Source organism: Coregonus clupeaformis, chromosome 17 (assembly GCF_020615455.1).
Source record: "Coregonus clupeaformis isolate EN_2021a chromosome 17, ASM2061545v1, whole genome shotgun sequence".
NCBI lineage: Eukaryota > Metazoa > Chordata > Actinopteri > Salmoniformes > Salmonidae > Coregonus > Coregonus clupeaformis.
The window spans coordinates 21205298-21228356 of NC_059208.1; the positions used below are offsets into that span (position 1 = coordinate 21205298).

Consider the following 23059-nt stretch of genomic DNA (forward strand, 5'->3'; position numbering starts at 1 on the left):
TGGTGACACAGAGAGTCTGAATCATCAACTCTTGAAGTTGGACTCGTTCCTCCATTGTCTCGGTAAATCTGGCTGTTCCTGCTGACTCCATAGGTGTGCGTGTTTCTGTCATGAATGTCTGTGGAATGCGGTAGGCCAGAGTCAAGCGCAGGACACAGAATGAAATGAAAATATACTTTACTGTATAGTAAAGAAACAAGCAAAACCTCCAACACAGGGAGGAGCAAACCCGCTCACAAACGACACTCGAAACAAGTAACAAACACGCACAACACACAGTGGGAGCGAACAGGTTAAATAGGGAAGGACATAATACCATAATGGGAAACAGGTGCGCAACACTAGACAACAATCAGGTGAACATAGAAACATAAAACATAAATCGGCAGCAGCTAGAATTCCGGTGACGACGAACGCCGTAGCCTGCCCGAACCAGAAGGAAGGGCAGTCTCGGCAGAATCCGTGACAGTATTGATACACCATCCAAAGTGTAATTAATAACTTCACCATGCTCAAAGGTATATTCAATGTCTGCTTTTTATTTCTATTTTGACCCATCTACCAATAGGTGCCCTTCTTTGCGAGCCATCAAATAAAATATTATTGGGCACATGCGCCGAATACAACAGGTATAGACTTTATAGTGACATGCTTACTTACGAGCCCATTCCCAACAATGCAGAGTTAAAAAGTAAGACAAATATTTGCTAACTAAAAAAGGAAATAGTAACACACTAAACAATAATGAGGGTATATACAAGAAGTACCAGTACAGAGTCACTGTGCAGGGGTACGAGGTAGTAATGAGGCTATATACAAGGAGTACCAGTACTGAGTAAATGTGCAGGGGTACGAGGTAGTAATGAGGTTATATACAAGGAGTACCAGTACTCAGTCACTGTGCAGGGGTACGAGGTCGTAATGAGGCTATATACAAGGAGTACCAGTACTGAGTCAATGTGCAGGGGTACGAGGTAGTAATGAGGTTATATACAAGGAGTACCAGTACTGAGTCACTGTGCAGGGGTACGAGGTCGTAATGAGGCTATATACAAGGAGTACCAGTACTGAGTCAATGTGCAGGGGTACGAGGTAGTAATGAGGCTATATACAAGGAGAACCAGTACTGAGTCAATGTGCAGGGGTACGAGGTAGTACTGGTCCTCCTGGTATATAGCCTCATTACTACCTCGTACCCTTGCACATTGACTTAGTACTGGTCCTCCTGGTATATAGCCTCATTACTAAGTCAATGTGCAAGGGTACGAGGTAGTAATAAAGCTATATACAAGGAGTACCAGTACTAAGTCAATGTGCAGGGGTACGAGGTAGTAATGAGGCTATATACAAGGAGTACCAGTACTAAGTCAATGTGCAGGGGTACGAGGTAGTAATGAGGCTATATACAAGGAGTACCAGTACTAAGTCAATGTGCATGGGTATGAGGTAGTAATGAGGCTATATACAAGGAGTACCAGTACTAAGTCAATGTGCAGGGGTACGAGGTAGTAATGAGGCTATATACAAGGAGTACCAGTACTAAGTCAATGTGCATGGGTACGAGGTAGTAATGAGGCTATATACAAGGAGTACCAGTACTAAGTCAATGTGCAGGGGTACGAGGTAGTAATGAGGCTATATACAAGGAGTACCAGTACTAAGTCAATGTGCAGGGGTACGAGGTAGTAATGAGGCTATATACAAGGAGTACCAGTACTAAGTCAATGTGCAGGGGTACGAGGTAGTAATGAGGCTATATACAAGGAGTACCAGTACTAAGTCAATGTGCAGGGGTATGAGGTAGTAATGAGGCTATATACAAGGAGTACCAGTACTAAGTCAATGTGCAGGGGTACGAGGTACATTTTACATTTTTACATTTTAGTCATTTAGCAGACGCTCTTAACCAGAGCGACTTACAGGAGCAATTAGGGTCAAGTGCCTTGCTCAAGGGCACATTAACGTCATTTAGCAGACGCTCTTAGCCAGAGCGACTCACAAATTGGTACGTTCACCCTATAGCCAGTGGGATAACCACTTTACAATTTGGGGGGGGTTAGAAGGATTACTTTATCCTATCCCAGGTATTCCTTAAAGAGGTGGGGTTTCAAATGTCTCCGGAAGGTGGTGAGTGACTCCGCTGTCCTGGCGTCGTGAGGGAGCTTGTTCCACCATTGGGGTGCCAGAGCAGCGAACAGTTTTGACTGGGCTGAGGGGGAGCTATGCTTCCGCAGAGGAAGGGAGCCAGCAGGCCAGAGGTGGATGAACGCAATGCCCTCGTTTGGGTGTAGGGACTGATCAGAGCCTGAAGGTACAGAGGTGCCGTTCCCCTCACTGCTCCATAGGCAAGCACCATGGTCTTGTAGCGGATGCGAGCTTCAACTGGAAGCCAGTGGAGTGTGCGGAGGAGGGGGGTGACGTGAGAGAACTTGGGAAGGTTGAACACCAGACGGGCTGCGGCATTCTGGATGAGTTGTAGGGGTTTAATGGCACAGGCAGGGAGGCCAGCCAACAGCGAGTTGCAGTAGTCCAGACGGGAGATGACAAGTGCCTGGATTAGGACCTGTGCCGCTTCTTGTGTAAGGCAGGGTCGTACTCTCCGAATGTTGTAGAGCATGAACCTGCAGGAGCGGGTCACCGCCTTGATGTTGGCGGAGAACGACAGGGTGTTGTCCAGGGTCACGCCTAGGCTCTTCGCACTCTGGGAGGAGGACACAGCGGAGTTGTCAACCGTGATGGCGAGATCATGGAACGGGCAGTCCTTCCCCGGGAGGAAGAGCAGCTCCGTCTTGCCAGGGTTCAGCTTGAGGTGGTGATCCGTCATCCATACTGATATGTCTGCCAGACATGCAGAGATGCGATTCGCCACCTGGTTATCAGAAGGGGGAAAGGAGAAGATTAGTTGTGTATCGTCAGCGTAGCAATGATATGAAAGGCCATGTGAGGATATGACAGAGCCAAGTGACTTGGTGTATAGGGGAGAAAAGGAGAGGGCCTAGAACTGAGCCCTGGGGACACCAGTGGTGAGAGCGCGTGGTGCGGAGACAGCTTCTCGCCACGCCACTTGGTAGGAGCGACCGGTCAGGTAGGACGCAATCCAGGAGTGAGCCGCGCCGGAGATGCCCAGCTCGGAGAGGGTGGAGAGGAGGATCTGATGGTTCACAGTATCAAAGGCAGCAGACAGGTCTAGAAGGACAAGAGCAGAGGAGAGAGAGTTAGCTTTAGCAGTGCGGAGAGTCTCCGTGACACAGAGAAGAGCAGTCTCAGTTGAATGACCAGTCCTGAAACCTGATTGGTTTGGATCAAGAAGGTCATTCTGAGAGAGATAGCAAGAGAGTTGGCTAAAGACGGCACGCTCAATAGTTTTGGAAAGAAAAGAAAGAAGGGATACTGGTCTGTAGTTGTTGACATCAGTGGGGTCGAGTGTTGGTTTTTTGAGAAGGGGAGCAACTCTCGCTCTCTTGAAGACGGAAGGGACATGACCAGCGGTCAAGGATGAGTTGATCAGCGAGGTGAGGTAGGGGAGAAGGTCACCGGAGATGGTCTGGAGAAGAGAGGAGGGGATGGGGTCAAGCGGGCAGGTTGTTGGGCGGCCTGCAGTCACAAGTCGCAGGATTTTATCTGGAGAGAGAGGGGAGAAAGAAGTCAGAGCATAGGGTAGGGCAGTGTGAGCAGGACCAACAGTGTCATTAGACTTAACAAACGAGGATCGGATGTCGTCAACCTTCTTTTCAAAGTGGTTGACGAAGTCATCCACAGAGAGAGAGGAGGGGGGGAGGAGGATTCAGGAGGGAGGAAAATGTGGCAAAGAGCTTCCCTAGGGTTAGAGGCAGATGCTTGGAATTTAGAGTGGTAGAAGGTGGCCTTAGCAGCAGAAACAGATGAAGAAAATGTAGAGAGGAGGGAGTGAAAAGAAGCCAGGTCGGCAGGGAGTTTAGTTTTCTTCCATTTCCGCTCCGCTGCCCGGAGCTCTGTTCTGTGAGCTCGCAATGAGTCATCAAGCCACGGAGCTGGAGGGGAGGGCTGAGCCGGCCGGGAGGATAGGGGACACAGAGAGTCAAAGGATGCAGAAAGGGAGGAGAGGAGGGTTGAGGAGGCAGAATCAGGAGATTGGAGGGAGAAGGATTGAGCAGAGGGAAGAGATGATAGGATGGAAGAGGAGAGAGTAGTGGGAGAGAGAGAGCGAAGGTTGCGGCGGCGCATTACCATCTGTGTAGGGGCAGAGTGAGTAGTGTGGGAGGAGAGCGAGAGAGAAAAGGAAACAAAGTGGTGGTCAGAGACTTGGAGGGGAGTTGCAGTGAGATTAGTAGAGGAGCAGCATCTAGTGAAGATGAGGTCAAGCGTATTGCCTGCCTTGTGAGTAGGGGGACGGTGAGAGGGTGAGGTCAAAAGAGGAGAGGAGTGGAAAGAAGGAGGCAGAGAGAAATGAGTCAAATGTGGACATAGGGAGGTTGAAATCCCCCAAAACTGTGAGGGGTGAGCCATCCTCAGGGAAGGAACTTATCAAGGCGTCAAGCTCATTGATGAACTCTCCAAGGGAACCTGGAGGGCGATAGATGACAAGGATATTAAGCTTAAATGGGCTAGTGACTGTGACAGCATGGAATTCAAATGAGGAGATAGACAGATGGGTTAGGGGAAAAATTGAGAATGTCCACTTGGGAGAGATGAGGATTCCTGTACCACCACCCCTCTGACCAGATGCTCTCGGGGTATGTGAGAACACATGGTCAGACGAGGAGAGAGCAGTAGGAGTAGCAGTGTTTTCAGTGGTGATCCATGTTTCCGTCAGCGCCAGGAAGTCGAGGGACTGGAGGTTGGCATAGGCTGGGATGAAGTCAGCTTTGTTGGCAGCAGAACGGCAGTTCCAGAGGCTGCCTGCGACCTGGAACTCCACGTGGGTGGTGCGTGCAGGGACCACCAGGTTAGAGAGGCAGCAGCCACGCGGTGTGGTGCGTTTGTGTAGCCTGTGCAGAGAGGAGAGAACAGGGATAGGCAGAGGCATAGTTGACAGGCTGTAGCAAATGGCTACAAAAATGCAGAGGAGATCGGAATGAAATGAGCTGAGCATCTGGGAGCGGAGAGAGCAGGACCTCCCTCACCAAAACTTCTACCTCAGAAACTAAAATTGTTTCACTGAACCACCCGAACAAAAACTCTCCCAACTTCCACCTTTAGAAATCAGAATTGTTGTGAACCACAGCGGTTCAATGTTTAAAGGAATAGACTCAACCCACTTTATTCAACTATGACACCATAGCTAACTAGCAAGCTAGCATCCAATAACAATAACACACCGTATAGCACCAACACTTGGTCACAACAAACCACCAATAGTGTGATAACACACTAAACAGATCATTCGTGTCTGTGTCAAGTTCCTTTCATGACACAGCAATGATTAGACATTGGCTAGCTAGGACAAGTATATTGTATTTAGCTACTACCGTACAGTTAAGCTGGTAGTAGCTAATCCAGCTAGCAAATGGCCACTGTGTTGACTTTGTTTGAAGAACGGCTAGCTGGCTAGCTTCGTGCTACACCCGGCACACAATGGCTATTGTGTTGACTCTAACTCAGTTCGAAAAAACGGCTAGGTAGCTCGCCGTGCTACAGCCGGCACTGCCAGGACACAGTAACTACCCACAACAACCCACGATGCTTAGCTATGACGCCGTAGCTAACCTGCAAGCTAGCATCCATTAACACACAATTTAGCATCAATACTTGGTTACGACAAACTGCCAAGAGTGTGTTAGCACACTAAACAGATAATTCAAGTCCGTGTCTAGTTCCTTTCATAACGCATAACGCAGCAAAAATTAAACGTTGGCTAGGACTACATTAACATTTGGAAACAGCTCTCCAGCGTTGCTAATCGATACCAGTAGCTACCCGCTAGCTAGCTAGCCTCGTGCTTTGATACTAACCTACAATTACCTACGGAAACCTACAATAACAACAATACTAACCTATAATAAATACAATACCTAACTACAGCTAACTACCTACCTACGTTGGCTAGGACTACATTAACATTTGGAAACAGCTCTCCAGCGTTGCTAATCGCTACCAGTAGCAACCCGCTAGCTAGCTAGCCTTGTGCTTCGATACTAACCTACAATTACCTACGGAAACCTACAATAACAACAATACTAACCTATAATAAATACAATACCTAACTACAGCTAACTACCTACCTACGATCTAAAACATGGTTAAGCTTTACTCAACACCATATGAGAAGCTTACCTCCTGCTTACCTCCAGCTAGAGAAAAACACGACCTCTCCCGACACGACCTCTCCCGACAACCGTAGCACCAGCAAATGAGGCTATATACAAGGAGTATATACAAATGAGGCTATATACAAGGAGTACCAGTACTAAGTCAATGTGCATGGGTACGAGGTAGTAATGAGGCTATATACAAGGAGTACCAGTACTAAGTCAATGTGCATGGGTACGAGGTAATTGAGGTATTATGTACATGTAGGTAGGGGTAAAAGTGGCTAGGCAATCAGGGTAGATAAATAACAGAGTAGCAGCAGTGTGTGTGTGTGTGTGTGTGTGTGTGTGTGTGTGTGTGTGTGTGTGTGTGTGTGTGTGTGTGTGTGTGTGTGTGTGTGTGTGTGTGTGTGTGTGTGTGTGTGTGTGTGTGTGTGTGTGTGTGTGTGTGTGTGAACGTATATAGTGTGTGTGTGTGTGTTGGAGTGTCAGTGTAGTAAGAGTGAGTGTGCATAGACCCAGTGCAGTAAATCATAAAGGGGTCAAGGTAAATCGTCTGGTAGCGATTTGATTAACTGTTCAGCAGTCTTATTGCTTGGGGGTAGAAGCTGTTCAGGGTCTTGTTGCTTCCAGACTTGGTGCATCGGTACCGCTTGCCGTGCGGTAGCAGAGAGAACAGTCTATGACTTGGGTGGCTGGAGTCTTTTACCCTTTTTTGGACTCTCTTCTGACACTGCCTGGTTTAGAGGTCCTGGATGGTAGGAAGCTTGGCCCCTGATGTAGTGGGCCGTATGCACTACCCTCTGTAGCGCCTTGCGGTTGGATGCCAAGCAGTTGCCATACCAAGCGGTGATGCAGCCAGTCAAGATGCTCTCAATGGTGCAGCTGTGTAACTTTTTGAGGATCTGAGGGCCCATGCCAAATCTTTTCAGCCTCCTGAGGGGGAAGAGGCGCTGTCGTACACTCTTCATGACTGTGTTGGTGTGTTTGGACCATGAAAGGTCCATTGGAAAGCCTCCCTGGTATTTGTGGTTGAATCTGTGTTTGAAATTCACTGCTCAACTGAGGGACCTTACAGATAACTGTATGTGTGGTGTGGGGTACAGAGAGGAGGTAGTCATTCAAAAATCATGTTAAACACTATTATTGCACACAGAGTGAGTCCATGCAACTTATTATGTGACTTGTTAAGCACATTTTTACTCCTTAACTTATTTAGGCTTGCCATAACAAAGGGGTTGAATACTTATTGACGCAAGACTTTCAGCTTTTCATTTTTTATTAATTTGTAAAAATTTCGAAAAACATAATTCCACTTTAACATTATGGAGTATAGTGTGAAGGCCAGTGACACAAAATCTCAATTTAATCCGTTCTGAATTCAGGCTGTAACACAACAAAATGTGGAATATGTCATGGGGTGTGAATAGTTTCTGAAGGTAATGTAGCTTCTTACTTTCTCCTGTTCATCTTATTTCTTATTTTTATATCTCCTGTGTTTCTGTTCTACCTTGTTATTTTTAGTACTACATTGATATTGATTACTGCATTGTTGGGTTTAGAGCTAGCAAGAAAGGCATTTCACTGTACTTGTGCACGTGACATTGAAACTTGAAACACACACACTACTTCCCCTCGTCCTTCGACCACTGCTCACATGCTTTGGCTGACAGAGAGAGCTTTAACACTGACTACGGTTGCAAAGCTACCAGTAATTTACCAAAGTTACCGGAATCTTCGGTAATCTATGGCAATCTATGGTCATTTATACTTGAACTTTAAAAAATGTATTAATGTATAGTATTCATTTTTATATGTGTCCATATTGTCCATGAGTTTCTAGTAGACAGACCATATGGTTCAATAGAAAATAGCCTTATTAATGAAAAAAGCATCTAATCAACAATGGCATTATTTTCAATTACCTCTGCAACTCTTCCAACTACTGACTTTTATCACAACTGCCATCAGTTTGGGAGCAAAACATTTACAACAAATAAATAAATAAAAGTGTGTAAAAAAAATATATGAAGGATATTTCATGCTGAAACCCTCATATTAAACACCAATGGTATTCACTAAGTTGATGGTTCATATTTAGGATGTTGTTTTACAGCTGCTTATTTGATTATTTTCTATATTTGACATGTGATAAGGCCACACAGAGGGCCAGAGATAATAACAGACAACTGTGATAATAATAAAATAAAGAAATCCTTGAAAGTTCTGGTAGTTTACTGGTAAAGTTTCCAGTAATATACCCTCCCTTTGCCACCATAACACACACACATAAGCATTTTACTGTCACCCGAAGATGGCATGGCCACATCCTTCACACAGTAAACACACACTGTGGAAAACTCTCTGGCCTGCATGGTCTGATCCACAGATGATCATCCTCCTTACTGGGTCTGATATTCACCAATCAGGCTGAACAGATACCAGTTGAAATTCGACTGGGTGGGACACATAATCACTCCTAACAGACTGACTGGATTGGCTCTGGGCTCTGCCTTAGATGACCCTCTTGTGTTCTGGAATGGAATGCCTGTCTGAGTAGATTCTTAGAACCCTCCATGAGAGAGATCTGATAAGGGCGATGTTGCAGCGCGCACACACACACACACACTAACACACACACTAACACACACACACACACACACAGAACAGACACACACACACACACAGAACAGATACACACACACACACAGAACAGACACACACACACACACACACACACACTCACACACACACACACACAAAGAAAAGATACACACACACAGAACAGACACACACACACACACACACACACAGAACAGATACACACGCACCCAGAACAGATACACACACACACACACACACACAGAACAGAACAGACACACATGTACACACAACACAACACACTGCACATAACACACAACACAACACACTGCACACACAGCTAAAAACAACACTTCATGTTGCTTCTGCAAAACAAACATTACAGTTCCTGACAGATACATTTAGAGAATGTTGAAACATCAAAATCGTCCTACAACCCTCAGGTGTTGCATCTCATGTCATGCCCCTGTACCATGATCCCAGCCCCTGTACCATGATGCCAGCCCCTGTACCATGATGCCAGCCCCTGTACCATGATCCCAGCCCCTGTACCATGATGCCAGCCCCTGTACCATGATCCCAGCCCCTGTACCATGATCCCAGCCCCTGTACCATGATCCCAGCCCCTGTACCATGATCCCAGCCCCTGTACCATGATGGCAGCCCCTGCACCATGATCCCAGCCCCTGCACCATGATCCCAGCTCCTGTACCATGATCCCAGCCCCTGTACCATGATCCCAGCCCCTGTACCATGATGCCAGCCCCTGTACCATGATGCCAGCCCCTGTACCATGATGCCAGCCCCTGTACCATGATGCCAGCCCCTGTACCATGATCCCAGCCCCTGTACCATGATCCCAGCCCCTGTACCATGATCCCAGCCCCTGTACCATGATGCCAGCCCCTGTACCATGATGCCAGCCCCTGTACCATGATGCCAGCCCCTTTACCATGATCCCAGCCTTTTTAATCACACCAACCCTGTTGTTTCTAGCTCTCTACTTTGCTTTTATGCTCTTTTAAATACATTTTGACTTGAACTTGACTTCCTCCTCAGATCATGGGGGACGCGGTCGGCTGGGGCTTCGTGGTGCGAGGTAGTAAGCCCTGCCACATCCAGGCTGTCGACCCCAGTGGCCCCGCAGCTGCAGCTGGGATGAAGGTATGTAACACAAACACTCACACACATACCATCACACACACCACGGCACATGCACTCACGCACGCACACACACACACTCCACTGCCAGCTGGGAGGAGAGAGCATTGACCTAAACATGTTTCTCCCATGTGCTATGTTTCTCCTATGTGCTATGTTTCTTCCATGTGCTATGTTTCTTCCATGTGCTATGTTTCTTCCATGTGCTATGTTTCTCCTATGTGCTATGTTTCTCCTATGTGCTATGTTTCTCCTATATGCTATGTTTCTTCCATGTGCTATGTTTCTCCTATGTGCTATGTTTCTCCCATGTGCTATGTTTCTCCTATATGCTATGTTTCTTCCATGTGCTATGTTTCTCCTATGTGCTATGTTTCTCCTATGTGCTATGTTTCTCCCATGTGCTATGTTTCTCCTATGTGCTATGTTTCTTCCATGTGCTATGTTTCTCCCATGTGCTATGTTTCTTCTATGTGCTATGTTTCTCCTATGTGCTATGTTTCTTCCATGTGCTATGTTTCTTCCATGTGCTATGTTTCTCCTATGTGCTATGTTTCTTCCATGTGCTATGTTTCTCCCATGTGCTATGTTTCTCCCATGTGCTATGTTTCTCCCATGTGCTATGTTTCTCCTATGTGCTATGTTTCTTCCATGTGCTATGTTTCTTCCATGTGCTATGTTTCTTCCATGTGCTATGTTTCCCCTATGTGCTATGTTTCTCCTATGTGCTATGTTTCTCCCTCCTCTCCCCCCTCCCCTCCCTATATCCTCCTCTCCTCTAATTCTAGAGCAGAGCTGGCTCCATTACATAGAAATCAAGCTGATGCAGTAATAACGGATCTGTGCAGCCAGGGGATGTGTCCCAAATGGCACCCTATTCCCTATATATATAGTGCACTATGGGCCCTGGTGAAAAGTAGTGCACTACATAGGGAATATGGTGTCATTTTGGACGCAGTCAGTCAGTTACGCAACAGTAAATGCTGTTCTCTCTCTGAACGTGGTTGTTGATGCTTCTTATATAAGTAATGTTGGTCAGACAGTCTGAAGCCTTGTGTTTACTGCCTGCCTTTCCTCTGTAGTAAAACAGGCTCTAACTGAAGCCTTGTTTACTGCCTGCCTTTCTTCTGTAGTAAAACAGCCTCTGACTCTCACATTGATCACATGCTGCTGCCTTATAACAGTGGCTATCCACTCGGTATGGCACTAAAAGTGACCCATAAACTCTCATTCTGTGGTGACCTTTGGGAGGAGATAATGACAGAGAGAGTTGACTCACTGCTTCCAAATGTTAGTCTAACGTTGCCAGAAGGGCAGTTTATAATGTTCGTCTAACGTTGCCAGAGCATCAGTTTATAATGTTGGTCTAACAGGAGGAGTCAGTAGAGGTCTGTTGACTCAGACCACAACACAACAGGAGTCAGTAGAGGTCTGTTGAGACTCAGACCACAACACATTTACATTTTAGTCATTTAGCAGACGCTCTTATCCAGAGCGACTTACAGTTAGTGAGTGCATACATGATTATCATTTTTTTCATACTGGCCCCCCGTGGGAAACGAACCCACAACCCTGGCGTTGTAAACGCCATGCTCTACCAACTGAGCTACATCCCTGCCGGCCATTCCCTCCCCTACCCTGGACGACGCTGGGCCAATTGTGCGCCGCCCCATGGGTCTCCCGGTCACGGCCGGCTACGACAGAGCCTGGATTCGAACCAGGATCTCTAGTGGCACAGCTAGCACTGCGATGCAGTGCCTTTAGACCACTGCGCCACTCGGGAGGTCACAGAGCAGCAGTTTATAATGTTGGTCTAACAGGAGGAGTCAGTAGAGGTCTGTTGACTCAGACCACAACACAACAGGAGTCAGTAGAGGTCTGTTGAGACTCATAGAGACATTTAGCTAAACAGATTCAGCAGGTACACGATGAACATACATTTAAAAGCAGAAGTTTCATGCTGTAAGCCACCTGGAGAAACATATAAACTGTATGATACCTTAGTCATAGTCCAAGTATAGTAACATGTAGAGTACCGCTGAATTCATCTGCTTGAGTGAATATAACCGCAGTGGTTACACAGAACAATGACTTATACCCTACAGTTTAACATGGGTCCTTCTCTACAAATTCTCTGCAGCCTAAGATCCAGTAAATCATCATGAAAATGATCGGAGAGGTTGAGGGTAGAGGAAGTTCAGGAGTAAAAACTAACAAAATAGAATTATTGTAAAATTGACTGTGTCCATAAAATGTATATAGTATGTATAAGCTGGAAGTAGAGGCCTAAGCATTGTTGTTCACTAGTTTACTCCAATTAGGGAAGGGGTGGTGAGGTTGGAAAGTAATAAAGATAAATATATTTTTTTAAAGGATATGTATATGTGTATGTACAGTGGGGAGAACAAGTATTTGATACACTGCCGATTTTGCAGGTTTTCCTACTTACAAAGCATGTAGAGGTCTGTAATTCTTATCATATGTACACTTCAACTGTGAGAGACGGAATCTAAAACAAAAATCCAGAAAATCACATTGTATGATTTTTAAGTAATTCATTTGCATTTTATTGCATGACATAAGTATTTGATACATCAGAAAAGCATAACTTAATATTTGGTACAGAAACCTTTTTTTGCAATTACAGAGATCATAAGTTTCCTGTAGGTCTTGACCAAGTTTGCACACACTGCAGCAGGGATTTTGGCCCACTCCTCCATACAGACCTTCTCCAGATCCTTCAGGTTTCGGGGCTGTCGCTGGGCAATACGGACTTTCAGCTCCCTCCAAAGATTTTCTATTGGGTTCAGGTCTGGAGACTTGGCTAGGCCACTCCAGGACCTTGAGATGCTTCTTATGGAGCCACTCCTTAGTTGCCCTGGCTGTGTGTTTCGGGTCGTTGTCATGCTGGAAGACCCAGCCACGACCCATCTTCAATGCTCTTACTGAGGGAAGGAGGTTGTTGGTCAAGATCTTGCGATCCATGGCCCCATCCATCCTCCCCTCAATACGGTGCAGTCGTCCTGTCCCCTTTGCAGAAAAGCATCCCCAAAGAATGCTGTTTCCACCTCCATGCTTCACGGTTGGGATGGTGTTCTTGGGGTTGTACTCATCCTTCTTCTTCCTCCAAACACGGCGAGTGGAGTTTAGACCAAAAAGCTATATTTTTGTCTCATCAGACCACATGACCTTCTCCCATTCCTCCTCTGGATCATCCAGATGGTCATTGGCAAACTTCAGACGGGCCTGGACATGCGCTGGCTTGAGCAGGGGGACCTTGCGTGCGCTGCAGGATTTTAATGCATGACGGCGTAGTGTGTTACTAATGGTTTTCTTTGAGACTGTGGTCCCAGCTCTCTTCAGGTCATTGACCAGGTCTTGCCGTGTAGTTCTGGGCTGATCCCTCACCTTCCTCATGATCATTGATGCCCCACAAGGTGAGATCTTGCATGGAGCCCCAGACCGAGGGTGATTGACCATCATCTTGAACTTATTCCATTTTCTAATAATTGCACCAACAGTTGTTGCCTTCTCACCAAGCTGCTTGCCTATTGTCCTGTAGCACATCCCAGCCTTGTGCAGGTCTAGAATTTAATCCCTGATGTCCTTACACAGGTCTCTGGTCTTGGCCATTGTGGAGCGGTTGGAGTCTGTTTGATTGAGTGTGTGGACAGGTGTCTTTTATACAGGTAACGTGTTCAAACAGGTGCAGTTAATACAGGTAATGAGTGGAGAACAGGAGGGCTTCTTAAAGAAAAACTAACAGGTCTGTGAGAGCCGGAATTCTTACTGGTTGGTAGGTGATCAAATACTTATGTCATGCAATAAAATGCAAATTAATTACTTAAAAATCATACAATGTGATTTTCTGGATTTTTGTTTTAGATTGTGTCTCTCACAGTTGAAGTGTACATATGATAAAAATTACAGACCTCTACATGCTTTGTAAGTAGGAAAACCTGCAGTGTATCAAATACTTGTTCTCCCCACTGTATATGGATGTGTATGTGTATATATATGTATGTATGTATGTATGTGTATCTATATATATATATATATATATGCGAGATAAAAAACATGGGGGATTGGAAGTGAAGCAGACAATTACATTGATGGAAGTTACAATCTATCTGCAATATTAAAGCTGATCTACCCCCTAAAATTTTTTTAAAAAAATATAAGAATACAAATTTAAAAAAAAGATCCAGTAACTCATTCATTTCAGCCACAGCCTGGCCATGAAACAGTTAACAAACATTTTTCTTGGAAATCCTCAAGTGCCTTTTCTAGGAGTATTAACTCCCGAGTGACTGGGGCCCTGGGTAACGGTTGACCCGTTGCCAAGACAAATAGGGGATTGTGTTTTGATGTAATTGCTGCGACGGGCTGCTCTGGAATTCCTTCACTGCATGAAATAAGGGTAAAGTTGACTCAATGGCCTACCATGTGGCAGCCATATAACCATGTTGCAAAACAGTCCTAAAACATGTTTGTTTTTGCCAAGACACTGACTGACTGTTGCAATAATGAGTCAGCAATCAAAATAAGAAAGGTGTGTTTCTGTTTATCCATAACAGAGCCAACTCTCCTCTCCTCCTCAAGATCTGTCAGTTTGTGGTTGAGATCAACGGGCTGACGCTTGTTCCCCTCCTTTCTCTGTGTTTCTCCCATAGAGAGCTAACTCTCCTCTCCCTTTCTCTGTGTTTCTCCCATAGAGAGCTAACTCTCCTCTCCCTTTCTCTGTGTTTCTCCCATAGAGAGCTAACTCTCCTCTCCCTTTCTCTGTGTTTCTCCCATAGAGAGCTAACTCTCCTCTCCCTTTCTCTGTGTTTCTCCCATAGAGAGCTAACTCTCCTCTCCCTTTCTGTGTTTCTCCCATAGAGAGCTAACTCTCCTCTCCCTTTCTCTGTGTTTCTCCCATAGAGAGCTAACTCTCCTCTCCCTTTCTCTGTGTTTCTCCCATAGAGAGCTAACTCTCCTCTCCCTTTCTGTGTTTCTCCCATAGAGAGCTAACTCTCCTCTCCCTTTCTGTGTTTCTCCCATAGAGAGCTAACTCTCCTCTCTTTCTCTCTTTCCCTCCCTCTTTCTCTCCTCCTTTCTCTGTGTTTCTCCCATACAGAAATACATGTATAGACATTGCTAACTCTGTCCCTCTCCCTCTCTAGGTGTGTCAGTTTGTGGTCTCGGTCAACGGGCTAAACGTGCTGTCTCTGGACTACAGGACAGTCAGTAACCTCATCCTGACCGGGCCCAGAACAGTTGTCATGGAAGTCATGGAGGAAGCAGATTACTGAGGAGGCAGGCTATCACGTGGCAGGGGGCGTGGCTGAGCAGAGTAGACCCAAGGCAGACCCTAAAGACATCATGGAGATAGAAGTGTCTTTATGGAACTCTATGAAAACTCTCTCTAGGGTTCTAACTCTATGAAAACTCTCTAGGGTTCTAACTCTATGAAAACTCTCTCTAGGGTTCTAACTCTATGAAAACTCTCTCTAGGGTTCTAACTCTATGAAAACTCTCTCTAGGGTTCTAACTCTATGAAAACTCTCTCTAGGGTTCTAACTCTATGAAAACTCTCTCTAGGGTTCTAACTCTATGAAAACTCTCTAGGGTTCTAACTCTATGAAAACTCTCTCTAGGGTTCTAACTCTATGAAAACTATCTCTAGGGTTCTAACTCTATGAAAACTCTCTCTAGGGCTCTAACTCTATGAAAACTCTCTCTAGGGCTCTAACTCTATGAAAATTATCTAGGGTTCTAACTCTATGAAAATTATCTAGGGTTCTAACTCTATGAAAACTCTCTAGGGTTCTAACTCTATGAAAACTCTCTAGGGTTCTAACTCTATGAAAACTATCTCTAGTGTTCTAACTCTATGAAAACTCTCTCTAGGGTTCTAACTCTATGAAAACTCTCTAGGGTTCTAACTCTATGAAAACTCTCTCTAGGGTTCTAACTCTATGAAAACTCTCTCTAGGGTTCTAACTCTATGAAAACTCTCGCTAGGGTTCTAACTCTATGAAAACTCTCTCTAGGGTTCTAACTCTATGAAAACTCTCTCTAGGGTTCTAACTCTATGAAAACTCTCTCTAGGGTTCTAACTCTATGAAAACTCTCTAGGGTTCTAACTCTATGAAAACTATCTCTAGGGTTCTAACTCTATGAAAACTCTCTAGGGTTCTAACTCTATGAAAACTCTCTCTAGGGTTCTAACTCTATGAAAACTCTCTCTAGGGTTCTAACTCTATGAAAACTCTCTCTAGGGTTCTAACTCTATGAAAACTCTCTAGGGTTCTAACTCTATGAAAACTCTCTCTATGGTTCTAACTCTATGAAAGGCTCATTCAAGCTCTGCCAGCCACCACCCGCTGTCTCTCTCCTATTGGACACCGCCACCCTCTGTATCTCTCCTATTGGACACTGCTGCCCTCTGATGGGCTCCAATAGAACTGCTAGGAGAGGAGAGAAGGACATTAGCTACTCTGTTAGATACACACGTCTAATCATTGTCCTCCTGTCTCACCTGTCTAGTTGATGTTGAGACATCAGATGGACCCTGATAACAGAGTGGACTGTTTCTCACAGTAAGGGTTGTAAAATGTTCTGTACTGTGCTCCATGATTAGGGGGCTGTGCCCTGCTATCCCCTTCTGGTTTGTCAGTGTCTCCTGTGGGCTGGACTGTGTGTTTCTTCACTTATTGATGGTACTATCTACCCATGTGTTAGGCTGTGTGGGGAGAGACAGATATGGACCGGGCTAGATCTGCCTGTCTCTCTCTATCCCAGGACGAGATGTGGTGAAGTTGAAGGCAGGCCTGTCTCTCTCTATCCCAGGACGAGATGTGGTGAAGTTGAAGGCAGGCCTGTCTCTCTCTATCCCAGGACGAGATGTGGTGAAGTTGAAGGCAGGCCTGAAGGAGACCGACAGCATATCATCCAGGACAGGAGTGTGAAGCATTATCAAGCGACTGTTCAATCTGCTGCACCAAATGATAATGCAAACGATGTCAAACTAATCCATAGCTATTTGGGCGTGTGACAGAGATACCAACCTGGTTACACTGTGTAGTTGTGTATAGGTCACTCACTATACATTGTGGTAGTTGTGTGAAGTTGGCCGTAGTTTAACCAAGCAAACATGGTTGTATAATGTTCATGTTTATGCAGGACTAATTGTTGTCAATGAAGTGTCTTTTCCCAGTACACTTAGGGCGAGTTTCCCGGACAACAAGTCCTGGACTAAAAAGCCAAATCGTTAGATAATCTCCATTGAAAGTGTTTTTTGGTCCAAGATTAGGCTTATTCTTTGATCGGGAAACCGTCCCTTGAAGACAAAGTAGGTAGCTAATAGCTAGTTAATGAGGTAACACTTTATTTGAATGTTCCATTATACTGTCTGTAGACCTGAATATCATCGTTATAAGCATGACATTAAGGATATTACTCAGTATGTAGACAAAAGCTTGTGCTACTAACAACTAACTTTACTCTGTCATGACACAACAAACTATTACTTATCAGGCCCGTTTCCCAGACATGCATTGAGCCTAGTCCAGGATGTGTCCGGGAAACCGCTCATAGTGATATAAATGGTGGTTTGCATAGTTTTCTAAGATTTATAATGTGTATTGACAGTGATAAGTCAGTTGTTAAAACATGGTTATGACTGTCTTGACTTGCTAGGCTATGCCATATCTATAACACTGGCATTGAGGCGTATGACCACACACACCTGTTACCATTAAGCTGTATGTTAATGTGGAAATCATATATCCATGAAAGTCCCTAATCTTTCAGAAGTGACATGTTCTATACTACCGGAGGTTCTATAATATATGGATATATTAACATATATTTAATGTAGATCTATGTATGGATTTAGGCTGACTAAGGCACTTAAATATGAAAATAACAGTTTGGATCAGTTTGTTTTCTAGTTAAAATGTCAGAAAAATGTGAATGTCGTTAAGAAGTCACTATACTGAACCGTCCTGCGACCTAAACGTATTAAGAATTATTAACCCATTTTATATGTCATCAGACCCTATCTACTTGTATTTAAGAAGAAAACGTTTTTATTTCGGTAACTAGCTGTGCATTTTATAGTAAAATAACTATGATCGCATAAGAAAACAATCTATGACAGTATTTAATAACCGTATGATGTTAACAGAATCATCTGTAGCTCGGTGTATCAGGGTCAACTGTTTTCTTATGATATCACTTCCTGGTCAGATAACGTAGCCTAGATTCGTTGTAAGATTTTAAAGAATAGCAGTACAAGCTGTATGTTCATGTTCACATGCTGTTGTTTACCATAATGTCAAGCCTCGGATCATAGGTTTGTTTGTTTATTTGGAAAACAACAACAGTCATTTTCTGACAAGTACGGATTCTATCTCTTTTTATAATGTGCTTAAATGTGTAAAGCAACGAAATGCATAATTCAAGAAACGATGTAAATGTATGTAATGCTTGCTTACAATCCAATTTCAGGACTGATACAATATCATTGGTTAGCTCGCACTAAGAACATTAGACATCAGTGATTTGGTGAATGGCTGCATTGCATTATGTTTTTACCCATTTCTACTCTTGGTTCTGTCATATAAGGAAAGGCTTGTGTTGTTTGGTAAGCAAGGACTTACAGAAATGCAAATTACGATGAGTAATTTATACTTCAGCTGTTTTGGTAACACTTTACTGAAAGCGTCCAGGTAAAATGCATTATAACTTGTTATTAGCATGAGCCTTTATCATGTCTTATAAGGCTTATAAGATGCTTACAATGTATTATAACTGCATCATAATGCATTATACCTGTGTGCTTTGAACAGACAGACTTTAATGTGCCATGTTATAAGCTTGAAACATTTGCCTTAATAACTTTGATTTTGCTGCTAGTCTTCTTTACAGTTGGTGGTCATCTAATATTTGAATATCCTCTCTTATCCATAAAGGGTTCACTATGCTATCCTCTTCTTCCTGATCAGTCTAACTATATTCACCTTCTGCTGCTTATTTCATGGAGTGATCGTCTTCTTTTTCCTTGACAATCAGTGTTTTCTTGATACACAAGGTGTGCGTTCCAAATGGTAGTGCACTTGTTTTGACCAGACCCCAATGGGCCCTGGTCAAGAGTAGTGCACTATACAGGGAATAGGATGCCATTTGAGACTCAACCGAGATCTGAACAGCACATGGACCAACGGCGGTACAACTTACTCTCTGCCTCTCCTAGAAGGTTTTTACTAACGGTAATGAATCAATGACTTTTCAGTTATTATACAAATCAGTCAGCAGCTCATTTTATAGGGATTCATAATCTACAGATCATTATGTTCATTCATAATCTATGTAGATTAATGATCTAGATTGTACAGCCACTTCATGAGCCCAGAGTGTAAGGCTTTAATAGCAGTTAGTGTAGATACATTTATAAAATACATTGTGTGAATGAATGAATGTCAGGACAATGAAAATATATAAGCTCACGGATGGTACCACATCTGTGTTTTGCAATGCAGCTAAAGGCATACATTTCAAATGTAAAGTTCAAATGTGTTTAATAAACATACTGGTTTGGTTCAAAATATATCTACTTATTTATGGCGGCATACTTCCTCTTAAAGTTAGTTTGGTCAAATGAGCGAACTAATCATGTATTAATGAATGGTTAGTATATAGTCACAAACTATGGCCCAGTCCCAAATGGACCACTAGTCCTTATATCAGGGGTATTCAACTCTGACCCTACGAGGTCCTAAGACTGCTGCGTTTCTGTTCTACCTGATAATTAATATCACCCACCTGGTGTCCCAGGTCTAAATCAGTCCCTGATTAGAGGGGAACAATGGAGAGAAAAAAAATGCAGTGGATCTGGCTTTGGCTAATATAAGCAATAGGGTGAAACTTCCACCTAGCCTATCAGAGGGCAAGGTGGAGCTACTACCAGATTGGTTGCACCTGTCAAATCCTCTCAGATCTCCACAAGTGCGTCGGGTCATGGGGTCATCTTCTCTGGTCAGTCAAAGTTCCTGCAATGCCCCCTGGTTTTGAATGTGTCATGTACTGTATCACCAAAGGGGGGCGATGTTGCACTATATTTGGTCAATATTGGTACCCTCCTTACTCTCCACCGGGGCTGCCCAACCCTCTTCCTGGAGATCTACCGTCCTGTGGGTTTTCAGTCCAACCCTAATTTAACCCAACTGATTCTACTTATTAGCTGCTCAACTAGCTGAATCAGATATATTCTAAATGAGGTTTGGACTGAAAACCTACAGGACAGTAGATCTCCAGGAAGAGGGTTGGGCAGGCCTGCTCTACACTGATTCTCAATCAGAGTCAGACCTGGCTACAGGCCTTAAAGCCATATAATCCTCTCCCTCCCACCTCCATTACTTCAGGATGACAGGTGACAGGTTAACAGAAGACTTGGTTTGGCCCTCTATACTTGTTCCTCTGGTCAAAGTAGTGCACTAAAGGGAATAGGGTGCCATTTGGGACCTACAGCTGGGCTGAAGTTCCAGACCTACCCCTGTCCCACCTCTGTCACAGATCCTTAGGTAAGCCTGAGAGAGCTGCATTTGACAACCCTGAGCCCCTACTCACCCCTAGGCAGTTGTGTAATCAGTCTGGTAATAAGAGGTTACAGATGCTGATATATAGTGCAGCAGTAATCAGTCTGGTAATAAGAGGTTACAGATGCTGATAGATAGTGCAGCAGTAATCAGTCTGGTAATAAGAGGTTACAGATGCTGATAGATAGTGCAGCAGTAATCAGTCTGGTAATAAGAGGTTACAGATGCTGATAGATAGTGCAGCAGTAATCAGTCTGGTAATAAGAGGCTACAGATGCTGATAGATAGTGCAGCAGTAATCAGTCTGGTAATAAGAGGTTACAGATGCTGATAGATAGTGCAGCAGTAATCAGTCTGGTAATAAGAGGCTACAGATGCTGATAGAGCAGCAGTAATCAGTCTGGTAATAAGAGGCTACAGATACTGATAGATAGTGCAGCAGTAATCAGTCTGGTAATAAGAGGTTACAGATAGTGCAGCAGTAATCAGTCTGGTAATAAGAGGCTACAGATACTGATAGATAGTGCAGCAGTAAACAGTCTGGTAATAAGAGGTTACAGATGCTGATAGATAGTGCAGCAGTAATCAGTCTGGTAATAAGAGGTTACAGATAGTGCAGCAGTAATCAGTCTGGTAATAAGAGGCTACAGATACTGATAGATAGTGCAGCAGTAAACAGTCTGGTAATAAGAGGTTACAGATGCTGATAGATAGTGCAGCAGTAATCAGTCTGGTAATAAGAGGTTACAGATACTGATATATAGTGCAGCAGTAATCAGTCTGGTAATAAGAGGTTACAGATGCTGATAGATAGTGCAGCAGTAATCAGTCTGGTAATAAGAGGTTACAGATGCTGATAGATAGTGCAGCAGTAATCAGTCTGGTAATAAGAGGTTACAGGTAGTGCAGCAGTAATCAGTCTGGTAATAAGAGGCTACAGATACTGATAGATAGTGCAGCAGTAAACAGTCTGGTAATAAGAGGTTACAGATGCTGATAGATAGTGCAGCAGTAATCAGTCTGGTAATAAGAGGTTACAGATACTGATATATAGTGCACCAGTAATCAGTCTGGTAATAAGAGGTTACAGATGCTGATAGATAGTGCAGCAGTAATCAGTCTGGTAATAAGAGGTTACAGATGCTGATAGATAGTGCAGCAGTAATCAGTCTGGTAATAAGAGGTTACAGATGCTGATAGATAGTGCAGCAGTAATCAGTCTGGTAATAAGAGGTTACAGATGCTGATAGATAGTGCAGCAGTAATCAGTCTGGTAATAAGAGGTTACAGATGCTGATAGATAGTGCAGCAGTAATCAGTCTGGTAATAAGAGGTTACAGATGCTGATAGATAGTGCAGCAGTAATCAGTCTGGTAATAAGAGGTTACAGATGCTGATAGATAGTGCAGCAGTAATCAGTCTGGTAATAAGAGGTTACAGATGCTGATAGATAGTGCAGCAGTAATCAGTCTGGTAATAAGAGGTTACAGATGCTGATAGATAGTGCAGCAGTAATCAGTCTGGTAATAAGAGGTTACAGATGCTGATAGATAGTGCAGCAGTAATCAGTCTGGTAATAAGAGGCTATAGATGCTGATAGATAGTGCAGCAGTAATCAGTCTGGTAATAAGAGGTTACAGATGCTGATAGATAGTGCAGCAGTAATCAGTCTGGTAATAAGAGGTTACAGATGCTGATAGATAGTGCAGCAGTAATCAGTCTGGTAATAAGAGGTTACAGATACTGATAGATAGTGCAGCAGTAATCAGTCTGGTAATAAGAGGTTACAGATGCTGATAGATAGTGCAGCAGTAATCAGTCTGGTAATAAGAGGTTACAGATGCTGATAGATAGTGCAGCAGTAATCAGTCTGGTAATAAGAGGCTAGTCTGCTTGTGATGTAAGAGCCAACTGGTTTCTTCATTGTCATGGCAGCAGTTGGCTACAGCACAAGCAGAATGGGCCCAGGCTACAGAAATAATCATGTTAACAGCCTCAAATATGAAGGTAACAGTTGGTAAATATTCATCATGGATCGCAAACAAGCTTTTAAAGTCAAAATCCATCAGAAAAACAAATCCGTTGATTATTCAGGAGATTATGCTCTATTTGACTGACTTCTTTTTAAATCATACATTATATCATTGCCATGCAGATCTATTAGCAGAGGGGCTTGGCGAACATTGTTGTTGATGTTTTTGGAGGGTTTGGCTGTTTTACAAGTGAAATATAGTCTGGCCACTCTGGCCAACAACGACCAGTAATAAAATGTTGATTCACCGACTGTTTGAAAAACACAAAGCAAGCGGCTCAGTACTAGAAGCAATTATTTTACATTTTAAACCCTTTATAAGAAACAAAATAAGTGTGTAAGTAATCATTGAGCAACAGAAAAATATGTACTGCCTATTGCAAAGACAAATCCAATATCATACAAAGTGGTGATTTATTGTAACCTTTTAGGGTCAGAATGACTGTGTTGTTAAG

General features: G+C 43.9%; 1 protein-coding gene across 2 annotated transcripts in view; it reads left to right on the forward strand.

The window, feature by feature from the left end:
- deptor (DEP domain containing MTOR-interacting protein) overlaps positions 1-19584 on the forward strand; it is a 78843-nt gene extending 59259 nt beyond the window's left edge. For both annotated transcript variants that reach the window (XM_041902527.2, XM_041902526.2), the window contains exons 9-10: positions 9888-9992; positions 15155-19584. In XM_041902527.2, coding sequence (XP_041758461.1) covers positions 9888-9992; positions 15155-15283 — 234 coding nt within the window. In that variant the 3' untranslated portion in view covers positions 15284-19584. The remainder of the gene's footprint in view (positions 1-9887; positions 9993-15154) is intronic.
- Positions 19585-23059: the final 3475 nt, after the last annotated feature.